Source organism: Sciurus vulgaris (genome assembly GCF_902686455.1).
Source record: "Sciurus vulgaris genome assembly, chromosome: 2".
NCBI lineage: Eukaryota > Metazoa > Chordata > Mammalia > Rodentia > Sciuridae > Sciurus > Sciurus vulgaris.
Genome location: NC_136462.1, coordinates 92,067,841 through 92,090,617, shown reverse-complemented (window position 1 = coordinate 92,090,617; position 22,777 = coordinate 92,067,841). Strand labels below are relative to the sequence as shown.

The following is a 22,777-nucleotide window of genomic DNA, read 5'->3' as shown; positions in this document are numbered from 1 at the left end:
AGAATTTAAGCCAGGCATGGTGATGCATGCCTGAAATCCCAGGGACTGGAGAGGCTGAAGGATTTTTTTTAAAATATATTTTTATTGTAAACAAATGGGATACATGTTGTTTCTCTGTTTGTACATGGAGTAAAGGCATACCATTTGTATAATCATACATTTACATAGGGTAATGTTTGATTCATTTTGTTATTTTTTCCTTCCCCCCACCCCTCCCTTCCCTCTTTTCCCTCTGTACAGTCCCTCCTTCCTCCATTCTTGCCCCCTCCCACCCCCATTATGTGTCATCATCCGCTTATCAGCGAGATCATTTGTCCTTTGGTTTTTTGAGATTGGCTTATCTCACTTAGCTTGATATTCTCCAGTTTCATCCATTTGCCTGCAAATGCCACAATTTTATTCTTTATGGCTGAGTAATATTCCATTGTATGTATATATATATATATATATATATATATATATCACAGTTTCTTTATCCATTCATCAATTGAAGGGCATCTAGGTTGGTTCCACAATCTGGCTATTGTGAATTGAGCAGCTATGAACATTGATGTGGCTGTATCTCTGTAGTATGCTGATTTTAAGTCCTTTGGGTATAGGCCAAGGAGTGGGATAGCTGGGTCAAATGGTGGGTCCATTCCAGGTTTTCTAAGGAATCTCCACACTGCTTTCCAGAGTGACTGCACTAATTTGCAACCCCACCAGCAATGTATGAGTGTACCTTTTTCCCCACATCCTTGCTAACACCTATTGTTGCTTGTATTCTTAATAATCGCCATTCTAATTGGGGTGAGATGGAATCTTAGGGTAGTTTCGATTTGCATTTCTCTTATTACTAGGGATGTTGAACATTTTTTTGTATATCTGTTGATTGCTTGTAGATCTTTTTTTTTTTGAGAGTTTACTTTCTTGCAAATTTTATTTCTTCGTAGATAAGACACAACTTGAGTTACGACATTATAGTTATCACATATGTTTTGATGCTTGTAGATCTTCTGTGAAGTGTCTGTTCATTGCCTTAGCCCATTTGTTGATTGGATTATTTGTATTCTTGGTGTAGAGTTTTTTGAGTTGAAGAAGGATTTTAAGTTCAAGGGTAGCCTTAGCAATTTAGCAACATCCTCACCAACATAGCAAGACCCTTTCTCTAAAGAAAAAATAAAAAAGACATGGGATGTAGCTCAGTGGTTCAAGTCCCAGTGCCAAAAAAGAAAAAGAGAAAAAGAACTTATTTAATTCTTTTTAAAAATTTTTTTTAGTTGTAAATGGACACAATATCTTTTTGTGTTTATTTTTATGTGGCGCTAAGGATTAAACCCATTGCCCCGTGCATGTGTGGCAAGCATTGTAACACTGAACTACAGCCCCAGCCCAAGAATTTGTTTAATTCTTACCTAAAATGATGAATGTACATTTTTGAATCCTAGAAAATTTGATACTGACTTTGATTTCTCAATAAAGATCTACTGTCTATTCAATTTCTTTCTTTTTTGGGAGGTTGGATACTGGGGATTGAACTCAGGGGAGCTTGACCACTGAGCCACATCCCCAGCCCTATTTTGTATTTTATTTAGAGACAGGGTCTTACTGAATTGCTTATTGCCTTGATTTTTTGCTGAGGCTGGCTTTGAACTTGCAATCCGATTCTCTTGCCTCACCCTCCCAAGCTGCTGGGATTACAGGGGGGATTGCAGGCGTGCACCACCCTGCCTGGCTCAACTTCTTTTATTCAAATGTTTTTTTATTTTTAAAAGTAGGGTGATTTTGGTATTAAGAGATAAATAATGTTTTGGTATAATTTACGATGTTTATTGTAAAAGGAGCATTCCAAGAGGAATGAAATCTAGCTTGGCCTTCTGTTTTTAGATGTCTTTGTCATAGAGGTACTGCATTTAAAATGTTACATGACAGGAAAGTAGAGTCTTTGTTTTTCCTAGTGGTGGGGGGGTCTTTGAACCCAGGGCCATATGCATGATAGGCAAGTGTTATACTATTGACCTACACCTAAAGCCTGAAAGTGGAATCTTGAAGAATAAATAATTAAAGGACTAATTAAACGTTTTAATTGTTTCTGTGAAGCAGAGGGAAAATTTTGGTTATTGACTATCATTTTATCCTTTCATTGTTATTACAGTCTACTAGACGATAAGAGTTTTTTTTGTGTGTGTGTGTGTGGAGGAGGGGGAGGACTGGGGTTTGAACCCTGGAATGCTCTACCACTCTATCTCCAGCCCTTTTTTAAATTTTGAGACAGGGTCTCACTAAGTTGCCAAGGCTGACCTTGAAACTTGTAATCCTCCTGCCTCAGCCTCCTGAGAAGCTGGAATAATGGGCATGAGCCACTGTCCTGGCTAGATGATATAGTTTTGCAATTACTTGTAAAATAAATGTGGAATGATCAACGTGTATTTTGTACACTGGGAATTGTGTTCCCATTGTACCCATTCTTGCTTGTTTATTTTTAACAAAAGCACAGAGAATGAGAAAATTGTGATAATTGGTAACCCAGATACAAAAAAGAAGCATGAAATTATTAAATGTGTCTTTATTGTATTAATATTTTGAGTTAGTCAGTGGACAAATTCTTTCTAAAATTGGTTTTGCTTTTCATCAGTGTACCAAATCTTGGTCTTATAGTCTGTGGCTTATCGTTCTTCCTCATTTTGCAAGCAAGCTTCTTCAAAGATTATCTGACATCATTGTCACATATTCCTTAACTTATTATAAATTGGTTTCTTTTCTTCCAATCACTGGTGACAACAGGCCTAATTGTTTATGAGGGAGCACTTCCTAGCCTTTCTATAGTTTTTGTCATTGGTCACTTCTATAGTTTGTGATACCCCTTTCTCAGAGTTTTCTCCTATCTCTTGGACTATTATTCCTCTATTTCCTTGAGGGGCTCTTTTATTTTTGCTCAGGCTTTAAGTTACACTTTTTCCAGAATTACATTCTAAAATTTCTTTTTTCTTTTTTTTTTTTTTTTTTGTTCTTTTACTTATTGATCTTCCATCTGCATTTGTGGTTCCATCTATTTTCCATGATAATGGTGTATCTGGAGCTCAGTCTTTTTGTCTCAGCACCAGGCCTAAAATTATAATTTTCTACTGAATTCAGTTTGCATTGTCCTCAAAGCTGGCATTCTTTATCCCTTAAAGTATATACAACCTATTTTATTCTCTTATTTCAATAGTTTTCATTTTAATTATACCAGTTAAATGAAACTACATGTTTAGTTATCTCTCAGATTTATCCTTTTTAATCTATTTCTTCTACTATAGTACTTACAGAGTTCAACCCTCTTCTTCACTCTCCCAGGTTATTGTTATTGTTCCCAGGGCAAATTCTCTGCCTCTTTTAGAGTGGACCTTTCCTGAGTCTGACATCCTCACTGCCAATACATGATATTCTAAAATGTGGTACTGTAGTAGTAATTCTTTATCTAAAAATATTTTAGGCCTGGTATGGTGGTGAACACTTGTAATCTTAGTCACTCGGGAGGCAGAGGCAGGAAGATCGCAAGTTCAAGGCCAGCCTTAGTAACTTAGGGAGACCCTGTCTCAAAACAAAACAAAACAGGGCAGGGGATGTACCTCAGCAGTAAAGTGCTCCTGGGTTCAATACCCAGTACTACACAAAATAAAACAAAACTTTTAGATCTTTCTCATTATCCAGTAGTATTTTCTAGTATCCATCCATGTTCTGCCTGCTTTTGGATCATTTAGAGAATTTTGAAAAGATCATATTCTTTATTTCCCCCACAGATTCTGACTCAGTATAGAATTTAGGAATCTTTTTTAAAATTTTTCTTTAGTTGTAGATGGACACAATACCTTTATTTTATTTATTTATTTTTAGGTGGTGCTGCAATGCCTCATGTGTGCTAGTCAAGTTCTCTACCACTGAGCCACAAACAGCCTGAACTTAGGAATCTTTAAAAAGTTTCCCAGATAGTTTTGATAAGCAACCGGGTTTGGAAGATACTGACCTATCCATGTGGTTCAGTGTAGGTCATTAATTTTTCAACATGAGTACAAGATTCTTCAGGATCTGGTGCTTATCTGCTTCTTCAGCACTATCTTATTCTACTCTCCACCCCCCTCATTTACTATATTCCAGCCAGATGCCTTTTTCTGGTCTTGAACTTACCAGGCTTGATCCATTTTTTAGACTGTGGCATGCTTTTGTTTGTTTAAATCAGATCCCAGATTTCTACCTCCTCTGCCTCTGATCCTCTTCCATTATCCCAACCAGCACATCCTTGGATTTTCACACATGGAATTCAGTTGGAAAACTGCTGGCCTAATCTGTAAGTCAGTGAGGTTCAGAAAAATGATGTAATTTGGTGAAGTTATATAATAGTGAATGGCAGAATGTATCTAAAATTCAATATGTATATTTCTAATGTTCTTATTTATGGCTTCTCTGTGCTTTCTTATGTATCGCATCTGAGCAGGTTGAGTTGAAATGACCTTTTAATCTTTTCCTTTGTGAATAAATTACTATTTATTTGTTTCTTCATTGATTTATTCATTTGTTTATTCACTCAACAACATGTATTTGCACAAGGAACAGTACAGAAGCTGGGGTGGATAGGTAAAAAATTTGAATAATATAAATTTCCTATCCTTAAATCTCAAAACATTTTTACATTAAATCATAAAACACTGTACAGAAAACAAATTATTGATTTTTTTAAGAAGAGAAACCATATTATATCCTTTTCCACTGTTTTCTTCCTTTTATATTTTTTTATCCAGGGAAAGACCATGTTTGTAGATTTATTGGCTGTGGGAGGAATGATCGATTCAACTATGTGGTCATGCAATTGCAGGTAGGTTGCCTTGAAAATGTATTTTAAAATCTTTCAGTTATGGTGAAAGTACCTAATTACAGTAGATATGAATAAAAATGACAACATTGTTGGTGTCATATCAGAATGTTTTACACTGTACAGATGGAACTTTTATTTAAATAGACTTGATATAGATTTTCTAAAAAGAGAAATGGTTGTCTTTGATAGCTATTTTAGTTGACCTGTATCTTCACTGATTGTCATCATTATATACCAGCATGTATTGTGAGATATAATGTGAGTTTTGTCCTGTCCTTGTTCATTCCTCTGCATCTTTGTTACCTTAGGCATTTAATTTCCCATTTAGGTTCTCCAATATCAACTGTGACTTCTTAAAAATTTAAACATTAGGTGAGATATACGTTAAAAACTTTTCTGTCTTTCCATTATTAACATAGCTCTGTTCTCTCTCTTTTGGATGGGGGAATTGGGTTGAGAGAGCAGAGGAAAAAAAAATTCAGAAAGGGAATATGAGAGTAATGGCTATAGGAGGGAGTAGAGGGAAACCGTTACATTTTCTCTCATACTGCCCTCCTCTGCCCCTGAAAACACACACACACTCACTCTCTCTCTCTCTCTCTCTCTCTCTCTCTCTCTCTCTCTCTCTCTCTCTCTCTCATCACCATCAAAGCCATGGTTCACTTTGCTCCTTAACTTTGCAATCTTAGGATTACTTTTCATCTATAGCAAATTTTGTTTGGGGTGTTTGGTTCCTTTGTTATCTTTCAATTTTCTGACATAACAGTGAGAGACATAGATTGAAAACAGATCATGGCCTAAATGCTTCCTCTTCTCATCAGAAGGCTTTTCTTCTTTACCTCAGCCTTCCTTCAGCATTTGATTTAGACCTAAAGATACTACCCTTTCTGTAGACTCTAACTAGAATCTCTTTGAATTATGTGGTTCACTATCTTTTGAGCCAGCTTAGTTTTATTTTTTGAAGAAACTATTTCTACAACTTTTTGGTTCATTAATGTGTACCCTGCTTTTTCTCACATTGACCATTAGTAACAGAACTGTTTGTTATTTTATAGTTTTTGTATGTATTTATTAATACATCTTATTTGATTCTCATCATACTCAAGGGAAGGAGAGGACAGGTTTACCCACATTTTGCAAATGCAGAAACTGAAGTGAAAAGGAGGTTTGTGGTTTGACAAGGACTGCTTGATGGGTTTCAAAACTTGATGGGAAGCCTGAGGCCAGTATTCTTGTTGCAATGGAGAAAACTCTTCAGTTTTATCTTCAGGTTACTGCTGACTGGATAATTATGGAGAGGAGCTTTTCTTAGACTATAGATTCTCTCTCAGTCTCAGGTCATTCTCATTTTCTTTCTTGCACTTACCAAAATCTCACTCTATAAATGGAAAATTTGTTAATACTGGGAGTCTGCTGTAAGGGGATTGGTGTCAGGTAACCACGGCCTTCATGGCCTTTGGCAGACTCCTATAAAACCTTTCCATTTGACTTACATACTGTATTTTTCCCTTTCATAATAAAGTTAACTTACCATTAAATCCCTATGCTTACAGTTATGGTTGAACCAATTTGGGACAAGGCTAAAGCTAGTATAACTGACATGGAATATAACTACTGTGTCTCCCCCATATATTTTGATAAAATTCAAATGCTGTCTCCTAGCTACCCACTGATGGTCCTAAAAACCCTAAATGCATTATTATTCTTAAATTAACCTCAATCTCTTCTTCCTGGTAGTTCAGTTATATAATATCTGCCTTGAAATTTTTAAGGAATTTCTGGTACAGTGGCACATGCCTGTAATCCTAGTGACTTGGAGCTGAGGCAGGAGAATCACAGGTTCTAGGCCAGCCTCAGCAATTTAGTGAGGTCCTAAGCAACATGGTGAGACCTTATTTCAAAAGAAAGAATAAACAGTGCTGGGGATATAGCTCAGTGATAAAGGACCCCTGGGTTCAATCCCCAGTACCAAAATTTTTTTTCTATTATGGATTTCTAGCTATTTTACCATATCAGTGGGTATTAAAATATTTTAAGTTAAAGCAATTGGATACATTTCTAAATTCTGCTACTAAGATTTACAACCAGGTCTCATCTAATGTCCAGTCACCATTGGAGCTTTACCTGAGCATCCTGACTTATCCAAATGGTGATATTTTGTGATATGTTCATCACCTAGGGAGTGGCAAAAAGACATGTTGAGTCCTATAAAAGTTCTTCATAACCTGAAACCCCTGAAGATGAGTATTTGAGATGAAAAAAAAAAATCTCCTTTATTTTAATCAGTGCATACCCTGAACAAACTTGTTTCCTTTCAATAACTTCTGTCTTCTGAGTCTTTTGTTGAGCAGGGAGCAGCACATCTTTAACTCCAGTAACTAATTAAAATGGAGTCATTTGACATCTAGAAAGGCCCATATTCTGGATTTTCTGATTATTTCCATGTGGTATTTAACATGTTCTTATGTTTCTGTGATTCCTATAAATTGATAATTAGGTAAGATTTCAGTTTTCTTTTCTTTGGCAAAGATACTTGAGAGGTGGGCATCACAGGAGGCAGCATCAGGATGTCTCTATTTTAGTTATATTAAATTGGTCACTAGGTTTACCAACTCTGGCCTGATTCACCTATTTTTAAAGTTCCCATTGGTTTATCTCCTAGTGATTTTTATTACACCATCAACAATGTTTGTCTACAATATTATTTTCAGTGGGAGTTGTAAATATGCTATTCTAATTCTACCATTTCTTCTTTATTTATTAGCCAAAATTACTCTTTAAAAAGCATTCCATTCACTCTTAGGATATCCTGATGTAATTTCTTATAGGAAAGGCAGGACTAATAATTGATTCTTTTATTTATCAATTTTCAGAAAAATGAGCTGTTTTCCTACTATTTTTGTATAGAAGACTAATAAGCTATCTCTCTCTTTAAATATAATTATGAATCATGGATTTAACATATTTGATGTCTTCCATTTATTGTAGCTTTTCTTTTTAAAGCTTACATTGTCCCATTGCCTTTTTTTTTTTTTTTTTTTTTTTTTTTTTTTTTTTTGGTAGTAGGAATTAAACCTAAGGGTGCTTTACCACTGAGCTACATCCCCAGGCCATTTTATTTTTTGAGACAGGGTCTCACTAGGTTGCTTAGGGTGACCTCAATTTGCTATCCTCCTGTCTCAGCCTCCTGAGTTGCTGGGATTATGGGCATGCACCGTTGCACTGGGCTCTCCCCTTGCCAATTTTTGACCCCAAAGGCTGGGTCCTTTTTCTCTTAGGAATTGTGGAACCAGTAATAAGACCAAGCACCAATTAAGCAGTGAAGGAGACTTTTATTCTTGACGAGAATAGAAATAGGACATAAACTCACAAATCAACTTCCCACCCTTTAGGAATCAGGGGTTAAAAATATAGGGTAAAAGAAACGAGGGTTGGCAACTTTTCACCCTGTCTCAAAATAAAAAAATAAAAAGGGCTGGGGATACAGGTGGGTAGCAGAGTCTTTTCCTAACATGCAGGAGACCCTGGGTTTGACCCCCCCCCCCAGCACTGAGAAAACTAAACAGAGGTGAGGGGAAGCATATTACTGCTTTCCGGGGGGATGGGCAGAGAGTTTTTGAGAATTTGGGCTCCTTTTTTGACTTTCCAGTTATCATGGCAGTTGTCAATTGTCTGGATGTTAGGAGAAAGTGTCATTTAAAGCATACACCAAAAGTTTGTCTGAGGTCTCTCTGGCAGTCATCTTAGATTCATCCAGTTTCAGCTGATCCATCCGAAGAACTTCTGACCTTCAGGCATCCTGTTCTGATAAGCAAGATTAGGGTGGGGTAGAAATTCTGCTGTCACTGCGGCAGTACAATATTATTAGGGCAGTGTAACACCGTCTTTAGCCAGTTGGACTTTCTTCAGGTTGAGTCCTGATTTATTTTGACAGGATTAAATAGCAGTCTTTGATAGCATTCTTATTTTTTGGATCAGTAACACGTACTAAGCTCAGTCTACATATTTCATGCTCTGAATCTGAAACCAGCCATTTCTTCATTAAGCCTTTGTTCCTTTTAATGGGGTATTTGGAGACCACAATATGGATGCTATGAATGCCTATTGTATGGATTAATCATTGTTTTTAATTCTTTCCAAGTGACTGTATCCAGGAAATACGTTGGTTTTTTTAAATACATATATTTTAATTGTAGATGAATGCAGTACCTTTATTTATTTGTTTGTTTGTTTGTTTATTATATGGTGCTGAGAATTGAACCCAGTGCTTCATACATGCTAGGCGAGCGCTCTACCACTGAACCACGACCCCAACCCAATACATTGTTTTTAAAGAAAAAGTATGCGATGGTTCACACTGTTTACAATTAAAATTTACATTAGCAGAGTTGCTAATAACGTCTTAGTTTTATCTCTTTGCCCTTATGTAATCTTTAATATATATAGATATTAAAGATATATATAGATGAAGTGATATGATTATAATTTATATGAAAATAATATAGCTTGTGTGTGTGTGTAGGAGGGGAGAGGATATGTTTGAGGAGGTGGATATAGATGAAGAAAGATTGGCCATGAATTGATAATTTTTGATTCTGGTTGTATGGTGGATACATGAATGTATATCATGTTATTTTTTCTCCTTTTGGGTATGTTGTACATTTTTAATAACAAACAAATTCACTTGCATTTGTATTGGAATCTTGTTAAATATATAGAATTACTTGGTAGAAAAGGGACTTTTCTCATTCGTTGCATATTACTGTATGAAAAGATCATTTAAAAAAATACAAATAACTCAGAGACAGATATGGTGGCACATGCCTGTAATCTCAATAAGTTGGGTGGCCAAGAGAAGGAGGATTGCAGGTTCGAGACCAGCATCAGCAACTTAATGAAACCCTGTCTTAAAATAAAAATAAAAAGGGCTTGAGATGTAACTTTTTTTCCTTAAGCTCTTGTCAGCCTATTTATCTTCTCAGTTATTGCTGATTGATCAGCAAATGTAAAATAAAACCTTTTTTATTTTTTGGTCCTGGGATTGAACCCCGGGGACATTTTACCACTGAATTGCCAATCTTTTTATTTTTTATTTTGAGACAGATCTTATTAAATTGCTTAGGCCTTGCTAATTGCTAAGGCTGGCCTCGAACTTGAGATCCTCCTGCCTCAGCCTGCCAAGTATCGGGATCACAGGTGTGCCTCACCACACCTGGCTTCATATTACAGAATAAAAAAAGTAGAGAGGCTGGAATATTTAAGTCCCTGTGACATGGGAGCCAGTCTGTAATCTTTCAGAAGTAGGACAGTTTGAGCTAGCCCCGCTTTCCTTTTCAGATTACTAGTTGTTGCCTGAGCAAAAAGGAGTATTCTTGGAGGAGCAGAATTATGAAAAAGCATTGTAAGAAAAGAACACTGTGGAGTTACACAGTCATAGATTTGAATCAAAGCTCTACCACTGGATGCAGTGATGCACACCTGTAATCCCAGCAACTCCAGAGGCTGAAGCAGGAGGGCAGAAATTCCACTTGCATTTATATTGAAATCTTGGTAAAGCACCCCTGGGTTCAATCCCCAGTACCAAAAATTTTAAAAATAAATAAATAAACCAGCTTTACCATAACAGATTAACATTATTGACTCTCTTTGAATCTCAGTTTTTTAACTGTAAAACAGGAATAGGAACAATTTCTATTTAGGGTGCTGTGAGAATTAAATGGAATCATGAATATAATAAATCTGGCCCAGGCAAGGTACCATGCATTGCTTTTATCCAATGCTACAAGTAACAATGATTGTCATATCATATTTGGAAATAACAATACTTAATATTTGTTAAGTACCTAATGTATACCAGATGGTATTCTAAGAACTTTACATGGGTCTTGCTTAATCCTTACAAAACTCAGTGAGGTGTGTATTATTATCTATTTTATGAGAAACACGGCTTGCTTAATCCTTACAAAACTCTGTGAGGTGTGTATTATTATCTATTTTATGAGAAACACTGACGAAGAAAATTAAGGGGTATGTATAGGTATATGTATTAGGCAGTAATGAGGAATTACTGCCCCGTGATGTATATTTTATATCTTTTAAAATAATCAGGGTCTATGTTTTGTTATGGTATCAGAGATAAAAGGAAACATGATGAATCAGAAACATGATATGTTAAAAAAAACTGATGTTTTAAAATTTGTCTGAAATATTTGTGTTATTAAGAGAATCTCAGGGGCTGGGAATATAGCTCAGTTGGTAGAGTGCTTACCTAGCATGCACAAGGTCCTGGGTTCAATCCCCTGCACCACCAAACAAACAACAACAACAACAAAAACCAAGAATCTGTCCTATTGAGTGAGAGCATCACAACTTGGGTAAAACCTTTGCTATTTCAGTTGCAGCATTTTTCTAATGGTGTAAATGAATAGTTTTCCAGTTTTAGTACCATAATGGAAAGTAGTTATCTGGTTTCCACAGGGTCGGAATCTGGCAGATCTTCGCCGTAGCCAGTCCCGGGGCACGTTCACCATTAGCACTACTCTTCGCCTGGGTAGACAGATTCTGGAGTCCATTGAAAGTATCCATTCTGTGGGATTCTTGCACCGAGACATCAAACCGGTAGGGGGCTTTTCCTGTCCTAGCAGAGAAGGAATTTTGTGTTATAATGGGTCACAGTAAATTACAAATGCAGTCTTCTGTGTTTTCTGTGGTTAAATACAAAGGAATATTTTTATTTCTGTGAACACCTGGAAGCAAAAATGTAACTTGCCTCTTAGTTTTTCTTAAAGTGATAATTACAAACCACAACTAATTTTCAAGAGCTTTTCTCATAACCATGAAAATATTACTTGCCATTACAGGTGTGATGGCACTTGTTTGTAATTCCAGCTACTTGGGAGACTGAAGCAGGAGGATTGCAAATTTGAGGCTGGCCAAAGTAAAATTTATAAAAGAGCTAGGGATGCTCACCTGCCTAGTTAGATGTGAGGCCTTGGGTTCAATCCCTAGTCCCTTCCTCCCAACACACAAAAGTTTCTTGCCAGCCAAATTAAAAACAATTTATGTTTGACTGATACTATTATGTGTTAACATTGCAAATTACTCAGCCTTATATCTAAATCAATAGTTATTCTTTGGATTCCCCCCCATAGTATTGGTTTATATATATATAAATATATTTTGCTTTTAGTTGTTCGCATAGTATTCTTCATTTTTCATGTCAGAAATTGTATTTATAAGAAACCAAAATGGCCTATGAAAGACTGTTTTTCTTCTGAGTGCTGCTATTTCTGTTTTTCTTAGAAATTGTGATTGCTGTACTGAAATAATGCCGTTGTTTTTTCTTAGTGGTGTTTTATTGTTCATGAGAGGAAATGACCCATTTCTGATATGCTTTTTTTTACTGTAAAAGTATCCTATAGTTGTAAAGTATAGCCATCTGTTGTTATATGATTTCTAAAATTAGTTTACAGGAAAACACCAACTAAAATAGATACAATAGAGTCAGATTTAATGTTATATAGCATTTCTCCTGCTCTTGTTTCCGTCTTCATTTGAGAAACCTAATGATTGAAGAGTTTCCATTTCATCATAAGGTTCCATAAGTCCTTTAAAAAAAAAGTTAACAGTTCTATGAAAATGTGGATTTTACCTTACTTATATATTCATTTTCACAAATTTAGAGTCCTTAAACATTACATTGTTTTTTTTAAGGAAACAATGCAAAGTATATTTTCCTTAAGTCTGTTTTAAAATGTTTCCTGAAATTGTATTTTAGATTTGGTGAAATTCAGCTTTATGATGCTTATAGGAAGTTCTTTTAAATTTCCGAGCTATGATTATTTTTCTGCCTGCCCTGCCCCCCTTTCTAGTTTTAAAAAGTATGAATTGCCTGGGCACAGTAGCACATGCCTGTAATCCTAGTGACTTTGGGAGGCTGAGGCAGGAGGAGTCCAAGTTTGAGGCCAACCTCAGTAACTTAGCAAATCCCTAAGCAACTTAGCAAGACTGTCTCAAAATAAAAAATAAATAAAAAAGTACTGGGTATGTGATTCAGTGGTTAAGTGCCCCAGATTTCAATCCCTGGTACAAAAAAAAAAAAAAAAAAGTAGAGGATAGATCAGGTGCAGTGGTGCATACAAGTAATCCCAGCAACTCAGGAGGCTGAGACAGGAGGATCACAAATTCAAGGCCAACCTGGGCAACTTAGTGAAACCCTTTCTCCAAATAAAAAATAAAGGGGCTGGGGTTGTGGCTCAATGGTAGAGCGCTTGCCTAGCATGTGTGAGGTACTGGGTTCGATTCTCAGCACCACATAAAAATAAATAAACAAAGGTTTAAAAAAAAAGGAATGCTTTTAAAAAAAATAAAAAATTAATAAAAAGGAGTGAAGTGGGGAACACTAGGAGTTAGATTTATTTTTAGACTACAATTTCAAAGATCTTAAACGGTTTTTTTTTTTTTTTTTGCAGTACTAGGGATTAAACAGAGGTGCTTTACCATTGTGCTATACCTCTGTCCTTTTTTTTTCTTTTTGAGACAGCTCACTAAATTGCTGAGACTGACCTCAAAATTGCAATCCTCCTGCCTCAGCCTCCCAAGGAACTAGGATTACAGACATGTGCTACTGTATCTGGTTAAGGAATTCAGAGTTTTGAATTTAGTTAAGTCAGTATTATATTGTGTGCAACTTGATACAGTTGTTTAAATCCTTTTTTGCTCAAAGATACCAGATGCTAGGCTAAATTATATATTAATATGTAGTAAACATCATTGACTAAAATAGTGTATCTGGAACATGTTTCAGATATTACTAGATTAAGAATTAAAGTAAAGGTAAAATTAAATATTCTAAGACTATATTTTCCTTCTTTATTTTTCTAGTCGAACTTCGCCATGGGTCGTTTTCCTAGTACGTGTAGGAAATGTTACATGCTTGATTTTGGCTTGGCTCGACAATTTACCAATTCCTGTGGTGACGTCAGACCAGTAAGATCTTTTTTATACTACTATTAAATATTTGATAATTAACCTATTATTTATGGTATCCTTCATTTTAGAGAAGTACTAATTACGTATCAGAAAGAATGTTACTTAGCTCTGAGATGTAGCTCAGTGGGAAAAAAATAGCATTTTCTAAGAAGTAGCATGTAGATAAATTAGCATAGACAAATTAATGAATTTTATCATTGAAAGTTGTCATTTTAAAGTACTGTACATTACAGGCAGATTCAGAATGGTCTGAGAGTAAGAACATATATTATCCCTTTGGGATTAGAGGTCTTTTTGCAATCTAATGACCTTCCTATGTGCTACAATTCTTCTGCTTCAGTTATTACCACAGTGTGCAATTCCAAAATTTCTATGTGTTCTCTTTCTTGATGTTCCATATTTAATGTGATATTGTCATCATAATTTACTTCTCTAATTAAACTTTTCTTTAGTTCTGTGAATACATTTATAATGGCTGCTTTGAATATCTTCATGCTGAATCTGGCATTTTAACAGATTTTTTTTTTGGGGGGGGACCTGCTTTTTTCCCCTTTCATGGGTCATACTTTCCTATATCTTTGCTTGCCTGGTGATTTATTGTTGGAAACTGGATGTTTTGGATTTTAGACCTGAAAGGATTATTACTGAAGGTGCACCAGCATGATAAGATAGAGAAGGTGTGTGATAAAAAGTTTGACCGAATATCAAGGGTGGGAAGATACCAACAGTAGAGAATTTTTGCTAAACTGACCTACAGGATTCTTGCTAAAACTGAACTAAGTAGAAACAACAAGCATGCCCCCAAATCTGGGCCTACTTGAGCAGAGATTTCAGAGGAGCTTTGCCAGAGATAGGTCAAGAGAGAAAGTCTTTGTCAGAGGCAGAATTCGAGAAGGCACTTCCATCTCACCAGCTGCATCAGCCAAGGAGTTAGCCTCCTTATCAACAAGCATCTGGGGACAAGAAGAAAAATGCCAAAGTCTTGCTCCTTGAAGAACAAAAGTCCTCTGTCTGAGAAATGAGGAAGGAGGTTAGCTCTATCTTCTTGGCTATAGAAGTCTGCAGTGGGGTCACCCTAGTTGAGCTAGGACAGGGGAAGGAGCAGTCTTGGTTAAGATGCCTGAAAAGCTTAACCTTTCCTACTGGATTTTCGTAAGTTTTCTGGAAAAGTTGTTTCCTCATTTGTTTTGCTGGACTATTTCTAGAGGCTTTAAATGATTGCTTTTTAAATGTTTGCCAGTTTCACTGGGAAGTGGGTCAGGGAGCTCCTTTCATTGTCATGGTGGCACTCAGTCTCCCACTGCGATTCTTCTGATGTTTACTTTCAGCTTTCCTTTAAACTTAGTTACTGATTGTGAATAGTTTTATTAGTTTTCATTTCTATTAGATTAGTTGCACAAAAGTTAAAATACTGGTTTTTATTGAGGCAACTATCTTTTAATAGTTATATACATAAATGCAAATTTTAATTAAAGTACATGAGAAGCTTAAGTACCTCAAAATTCTTGGAACCTCTCCATCTATGGAGAGGGTTTGTATTTTTTTAATGTCTTGCATTAATAAGAAGACAGACAATAAACTTAGATTTTTTATGTGACATTAAATTCAAATATATTTTCAAATATATCTATTCTGATGATCATATTTTATTTATTTATTTTTTCCTTTCAGGTTTTAGTTTTTTTGTTTTGTTCTGATTTTTTTTTTTCTGGTATTGGGAATTGAACCTGGGGGGTCTCTACCACTATACTATATCCCCTTTTTATTTTTTTTTAATTTTGAGACAGGATCTTATTAAGCTGCTAAGGCTGGTCTCAAACTTGTAAGCCTCCTGCCTTGGCCTCCTAGCACTCCTTGCTGGGAGTATAGTCATGTGCCACTGCACCTGGCTCAGTTTAGTTTTTAGAACACTGCTAAGTTATTGTTTATTCATTCAAAATATATTCAATGAACACATATTACATCTGAGTCATGTATCTAGATGGTAGGCCCATAGTGGTAAACAAGAGCAAACAAAATCATGGCTCTTATGGAGGCTATATTTTAGTGAGGATGACTGATAATCCACAGATAATACATAATTTTATGTAGTAATGCTACAAAGAAACAAAAGCTGAATATTGACATAGAAAGTGATAATGAGGATAAGAGACTATTTTGAGGTGTAGATTAGAAAATACCTCTAAGGAGGTATTGAGTTGAAAATTGAGTGAAAGCCATATGAAAATCTAGAGGGAGAATGTTCTGGGCAGAGGAAATAGCAATTACAAAGATACTCTGAGGTATAATAAGTAAATATGTTTAAGGAAAACAAGAATGCCGCTGTGGCTATAGAATGGTAAAGAAAGAGTATGTAGAGACAGATTGAAGAAGCCAGTAGGCCCCAGATTATGTTTGACTTTGTAAAGAGATGGATTATATTGTAATACTGATAGAAAGCTTTAGCAAAATTTTGAGAAGTGTAATTTCTTAATCTATTACATGACCTGTTAATGAGCTAATGCTTTCCTTCTCCCACTTACTTAGCAGCTTGGGCTTTCACTCTGATTATTTTGCTAAGGTTTGTATGACCACATCAAACATGTTTTAGACTAATTGTCCTCTTTGGGTGTCCTTTGGAAAATACTCCAAACTTTCTCTTGGCCTTTAGTTAAAACATTTACATAACTTCTGCTGATATCCTTCCATATGTTGATGTGATGCTTCATAAAAGTGAGCTTGAAACCTTAGATAACTTCTTAAAGAAAATATCATTTTAGATGATTAAAATATTTGTGCTAAAAATATTTGAATAGATATATCATCAAAGAAGAGATACAGATGGCAAATAAGTATATTAATAGATACTCAACATCATTTGTTATTACGGAAATGCAAGTTGAAACCACTGTGAGATAACACTATACACCAATTAAGATGGTTAAAACAAAAACCAAACAAAAATCACGAATGCTAAGTACTCATGAGGTTGCCAGACACTGGGGGCAGCAAGGAGGAGTATGGAAGAAGACTGACTACAAAGGGCCATGGAAATTTCTTAGGGTGATGGAGATATTTTATATCTTGATTGCAGCTATAGTTACATTTTTATATTTTGGTCAAGACTCAGAGAACTGTGCATACATGAAGTATGGATTTTATTATACGTAAATGATACCTCAATAAACCTGATTAAACCAATTTAAAAGGTAAACAGTGAAACTAATCTCCATTTTACTTCTACTTATTCCACTCATTCCTCTACTGCTTCTGGTCCTTCCCTGCAATCCCTGCTTTCACTTTTAGGTTTAGCTTTGCTGTTTAACTAGTTTCTTAATATATTCTTCCAGAATTTCTTTATTTACATACAACAAATACAAATGAATATTTTTACTTTTCCCTTTTTGACTCAAAAGGTAGTGTGATATACATTCCCTACCTTTCTTTTTTGCACTTACTGGTTTATCTTAGGTGATCTTTCCACCTCAATATGTAGAACTTTCTAATTCTTTGTTGCAGCTACAAAAGTTATTCCAGTACAGTATATGAATATACTTGCATAATTATTCCCCTATTGGCAAATGGTTAGGGTCCAGATATTTCTTTGTTGTTCACAAACACTGATGTAGTGAAGTGACTTTATATCCAGTATTTTTGCACAGATGCTTTTTTTTCAAGTATCAGAGATTGAACCCAGGGATGTACTACCACTGAGTTACAACCCTATAGCCCCAGCCCTTTTTAAATTTTTTAAATTTTGAGACAGGGTCTGGGTAAGTTGCTAAGGCTGGCCTTGAACTTGCATCCTTCTGCCTCATTCTCCTCCAAGTATCTGGGCATGCACCACTGCACCTGGCATGCTTGTATATCTGTAAGATAAATTTACAGAATTGAAATTGCTACGTCAAGGGAAAATACACATTTGCAATTTTGATAGATATTACTATATTGCCATCACCTGGAGAAGTTTAAGAGACTGCCTTTTCAAGGACCATTAAAATGCTGCCTGTTCTTAAGACTTCGCTTCTTCACTCTTAGTAAATGGAATTAATTCTTACCACTTCTGAGCTTTTGTACTTGTACTTTGCTAATGGTGTTTATTATAATCTGCTTTGAATTAGAATTACTTGCATATATGACTTTTCCCCAATTGGGTTTGAGTTGTCCTTACTACATTAAATAAGGTAACTGAATTTCTTTGACTTGGTATTATTTCTTTGATCAGATAATTAAGATTTCTCTAAACAACTGATCTCTGTTCAACTCAATTTTAATCTTTCATAGCAGAAGTAAGGTCAGAGCCAGGTCAGTGATACTTGAAGTGGGAAGAATCTCCTGGTCTTGTCCTGACTATAATCCATCATAGGGAAGTCTAGATGCCCAATTAACTGGGAATGAGGTTCAGAATGTGATAATAGGTCTGAAGATTTTCATCCTGCCAGTTATTGGAATGAAAATAACTGGACAAACTTGCATGCTATAAAAACAATTTTGTTTTAGCTGAGGGCTTTGTCAATTAATGAACAAATATACCTATCCTGGGTGCAGTGGTGCATGCCTGTAATCCCAATGGCTCAGGAGGCTGAGGCAGGAGAATCGTAAGTTCAATGCCAGCCTCAGCCAAAAAGCCAGGCACTAAGCAACTGAGTGAGACTTGGTCTCTAAATTAACAAAAAAAAAAAAAAAAAAAAAAAAAAAAAAAATAGGGCTGGGGATGTGGCTCAGTGGTGGAATGCCCCTGAGTTCCATCCCCAGTCCCCTCCCCCCCCCAAAAAAAAAACCACAAAAAAACCTCTGAAATGTTACTGAAAACTCTTGATAGTAGGATAGAGATATCCTCTTAGATATTTTTCTTCTAGAAAGAGAAATCTCTGACCTCAGAGTTTCACCAACCAAGTTGAGGCTATTAGATATGCCAGCACTTTACCACTGAGCTATATCCCCAGCCCAAGATATTCCTTTTTTTTTTTTAAAGGAATATAAAACTATTTATTGACCATTGTTCACCAGTATATTTACAATAAAGTAAACAATATACAGTTGGGTAACATTCTGATTACTACAAAGTTATTTTCCTGGCTTGTGTTGAACCAGTAACCCAAACACTGAAAAGATTGAGCCTACATGTAAGGAATGAATTGGGGTAAAGAAAAAACATGCAGGTCATTAATTTAGACTATAAGAATTTTCTCACCCATTTGTGAGCAGGTTGTAAATTGCCAACATCTCTAGCCATCTGATCAGGTTTCCATAAGCCAAATCTTAAGACATTCCATGAATTTATGATCTTTTAGTACACAGATTTCAACTTTTAAAAAAGGAATGGCTAACCAGAGGAACCCTGAAAATGTCCACTTAAGTCTTGCTAATTAAGACAAACTAGGATTTGTCTAGTTTACTTGTTTGGGTGCAGAAGTTGTTGATAGTATTTTTCCTTTCAGGAATTTTGTAAATAAAACTGCTGCATTTATGTGACTATAGATGTAGATTTAATGTGGTTGCTTTTAATTATCCAATTTTAATTACAGAATCATTTATTTAATCTGAAGGGTTATGGTTGCAGGAAACATTTCAATTTAACTTGAAATGACTTATAGGCTGCAGAGAATGATGGCATCTCAGGAACATGGTTTTACACCCATGGTTTTTGTTTTGGTGAACATTTAAAAACAAAAACCATTATGAAAGTATTTTATGTACACACATACACACACACACACACACACAAATAACACCCCCAGAATGGTCCTTAGGAATATGAGTTAAAAACGAATCTGAGTAATGACTATGAAAAATTTCCCCAACTTTTAGAAAAGCAGAGGAAATATACCATCATATCAAATGCGATAAAGGAAGCAACTACAGAAAGCTTTTATTTGTTCAAAGTAACCAGTGCTACTGATGCAAAACAAAAAAATAAAATGCAACAACTCCCCCAATACTACTTTCAAAACCAACATATCAAACTTGATTTTCATTAGAATGTAGTTATTTTTTCACACTAGTAAATCAAAAGCCAAGACCCAGATTTTTTATATATATATATATATATATATATATATATATATATATATATATATATATATATAACAATGCAAGCAGTTATTGAGCTTCATCTTCTGGACAAGAGTGCCAAGTTAGTCTCTCTTCATAAAAAGCAATTACAATTTGAGGACACTTCATATTTGCTTCTTTTGCCAGCACCAAGTATGCCTCATCTGAATCTTTCCATTTCATGAGAAACATCAATTCTCCACTGCTGTCTGTAGCACCGATTATTCGTTTAGGATCAAGACCTCTGGCAAAGCCTCTTGGTTTGTCAGCAGCATCTCTCTTCTTCTTTGACTTGCTATCATCAGATTCACTGTCAGATAAAGATTTTCTTTTGGTACCATCTTTTTCTTTACCAGCTTTTTGAGAGTTAAGAAATGCTTCAATTAACTCTGGACAATCTAAATTTTCTTCAGGTTCCCAAGTATTGTCAGCATCTGTAAATCCCTTCCACTTCAGGAAATATTCCACCTTTCCATTTACTACACACCAGTCTAGTACTTTTTCCACCACAAATTCTTCAGGCTCTGCCTCTTCAACTTTTTTACTCTTTCCATTCTGTTTCTTTCCCATTTTTTGCAATGTAGTTTTATTGGAGGCCATTTTTTTTATTGCAGACTTGAAGAGCTATTACGTTCGCGGCTGGGGCCTAGTGGTTCCCAAGAGCGGGAGGGAGAAAGGGGCGAGAACTGCAACCGGAGTCTTCGTGTAGGCTTTTCTGTGTCACAGCCGATGGCCCCAAAACCAGACTCCGCCTACTTCCTCACCCCTAAGAGTGGGTGCCTCCAAACGCAGAGTGGGGAATTGGGAGCTAAGGACAAGTACCCCTCTCGAAGCCTCCCCCCTCTGGAAAGGCCTCTCCTGAACCCAAGTGGTCAGCCCCAAAGCCGTTGGCCAGGGCTAGGTTTGTGCACCATGAACAGTGTAAATTGTTGACTAGCCCAAGATATTCTTGTTACTCATGTCTTAGGAAAATATTGAGATCTGCCAACTCTGATTGTTAATAACTGGCAGCTAAGAAAATGAAGGGGATTTTAAGAGATTGTAGGAAATTTGATTACTAAGACATAATATTAGTGATTATTTTGAAAAAGAAAGTCTTAAAAAAGTATTTAGAGAGAAAAGAAGTGAGAGTAGACAACCAGCTTGAATACATTAAACCTAGATTACAAAAATGAGTAAATGAAGGAAGAACACTTAAATTGTTTACTCTTGTGCTCTAGCATATAACCAAAATGATTCTGGTAAATAAGAATTTTCTTTTTTTCCCCCATGCCAGATTGCTGGGAATTGAACCCAGAGCCTTGAGCATTCAGGCAGGCAGTCTACCACTAAGCTACATCCCTAGCCCAGGATTTTATTTTACTTTTTATTAATTTTTTAAATCATTTTTTTCATTCATTGTACACAAATGGGGTACAACTTTAATTTCTCTGGTTGTACACGAAATAGAGTCACACTGTTTGGTAATCTTACATATACATAGGATAATGATGTTTGTCTCATTCTATTATCTTTCCTTTCCCCAACCCCTTCCCCATCCCTCTTTTCCTTCTACACAATCCATCTTTTCTCCATTCTTCTCCCCCCCCACCCCCACTCCCAGTTATGTATCATCATTCACTTATCAGAGAAATCATTTGGCCTTTGGTTTTTGGGGATTGGCTTATTTCACTTAGCATGATATTCTCCATCTTCATCCATTTACCTGCAAATGCCATAATTTTATTCTTCTTTATGCCTAGCCCAGGATTTTAAAAACAACACTTACTGTAGTCTTTTTCTAACAAAAATAATATATATTGAGGAAAATTTGAAATTATTGGAAAAAAAAAACAACCAAAATGTATACTAATGAAAATGATTAACTATGATCCTTTTCAAGTTTGTCAGTTTTCATATTGAGCTATTGTGGTATCTGTGACTCTTCAGGGCACTGACTTGATCTCTATAAAGCAGTAGAATGAACACAGGGTATGATTTTAAGTTGAAAGACCTTACTTGATGCCTGATTTTATTGCTTACTGAGTTACCTCTCAGAGACTGTTTCTGTGTTTGTAGAATGAACTAGACAGAGTCCTCTGCTCACAAAGAGTTTGTATCCTGTGGAATGAATGAAGACAGGCAATACATTAAAATATAAACAGTACAGTAAAATTATAAATAAAATTGATTTGAGTTAGTAAAAGGTGTTATTAAAAGCATAGCAGAATATGACGCAGCTGGTATGGTGATGCATGCATATAATCCCAGCAACTTGGGAGACTGAGGCAGGAGAATCACAAATTCAGCAACTCAGTGAAATTCTGTCTTAAAATAAAAAAATAAAAAGGGCTAACAAAAAGGGTTCATGATGTAGCTTAGTGGTTAAGTGCCCCTGGGTTGAGTCCCCAGTACCAAAAAAAAAAAAAAAGTGGCATTTAAGCAGAGGTCTTCCTATGGAATAGGAGAGATAGCCCTGGGAGGCATACAGGGAGATGGCATTTTAAAGAGTAACAAGTGCAAAGTCTTGAGCTACAAAGAAAACTGGTGATAGAAGAAAACTGTAGTGAATCTGTTGTGGAAGTAGGCAAGTGCCAGATTATGGAAAGTCTTGTAGGCCAGATAAAAAGTGTTTGGACTTTATTCAAAGTTGCACACCCCAAGGGCTAGGATCATGTATTTATGTTTCATTTTATTCCCAGTACCTGGTACATACTAAGTACCCAATAATTTGAATTTTTATTGAATAAGTTGCATACATAGGTAAGGTACAAATTGCCACTACCTTTGGATTACATTTGAATGACATAGCCAAGATATAGTTGACATCTGAGGTTATTGAGTGATTCCTTATGGTCTTTCTATATGTATTTGCAATCAGAACCTGTTATATACCATGATACCATGATGCTTGGCATGATTCTGGGTATATGAAAACATTTA

At 35.8% G+C, this 22,777-nt stretch overlaps 2 protein-coding genes and 1 pseudogene across 5 annotated transcripts in view; 1 reads left to right on the top strand and 2 right to left on the bottom strand.

Moving 5' to 3' along the window:
• TTBK2 (tau tubulin kinase 2) overlaps positions 1-22,777 on the top strand; it is a 162,793-nt gene that overhangs the window by 98,941 nt on the left and 41,075 nt on the right. For 2 of the 3 annotated variants that reach the window (XM_079127766.1, XM_079127765.1), the window contains 3 exons: positions 4,758-4,831; positions 11,309-11,449; positions 13,715-13,819. In XM_079127766.1, the coding sequence (XP_078983892.1) occupies positions 4,758-4,831; positions 11,309-11,449; positions 13,715-13,819 (320 nt within the window). The remainder of the gene's footprint in view (positions 1-4,757; positions 4,832-11,308; positions 11,450-13,714; positions 13,820-22,777) is intronic. The other variant, XM_079127767.1, reaches the window with a different exon arrangement.
• The window catches only part of LOC306654338 (ubiquitin-associated protein 1-like), a 91,328-nt pseudogene that overhangs the window by 55,974 nt on the left and 12,577 nt on the right, over positions 1-22,777 (bottom strand). The window lies entirely within an intron of this gene.
• On the bottom strand, positions 18,777-20,777 carry LOC306653433 (chromobox protein homolog 3-like). Its single transcript, XM_079126436.1, has one exon. The coding sequence runs from the start codon at positions 20,453-20,455 to the stop codon at positions 19,904-19,906; it is 552 nt and encodes a 183-aa protein (XP_078982562.1). The 5' UTR covers positions 20,456-20,777; the 3' UTR covers positions 18,777-19,903.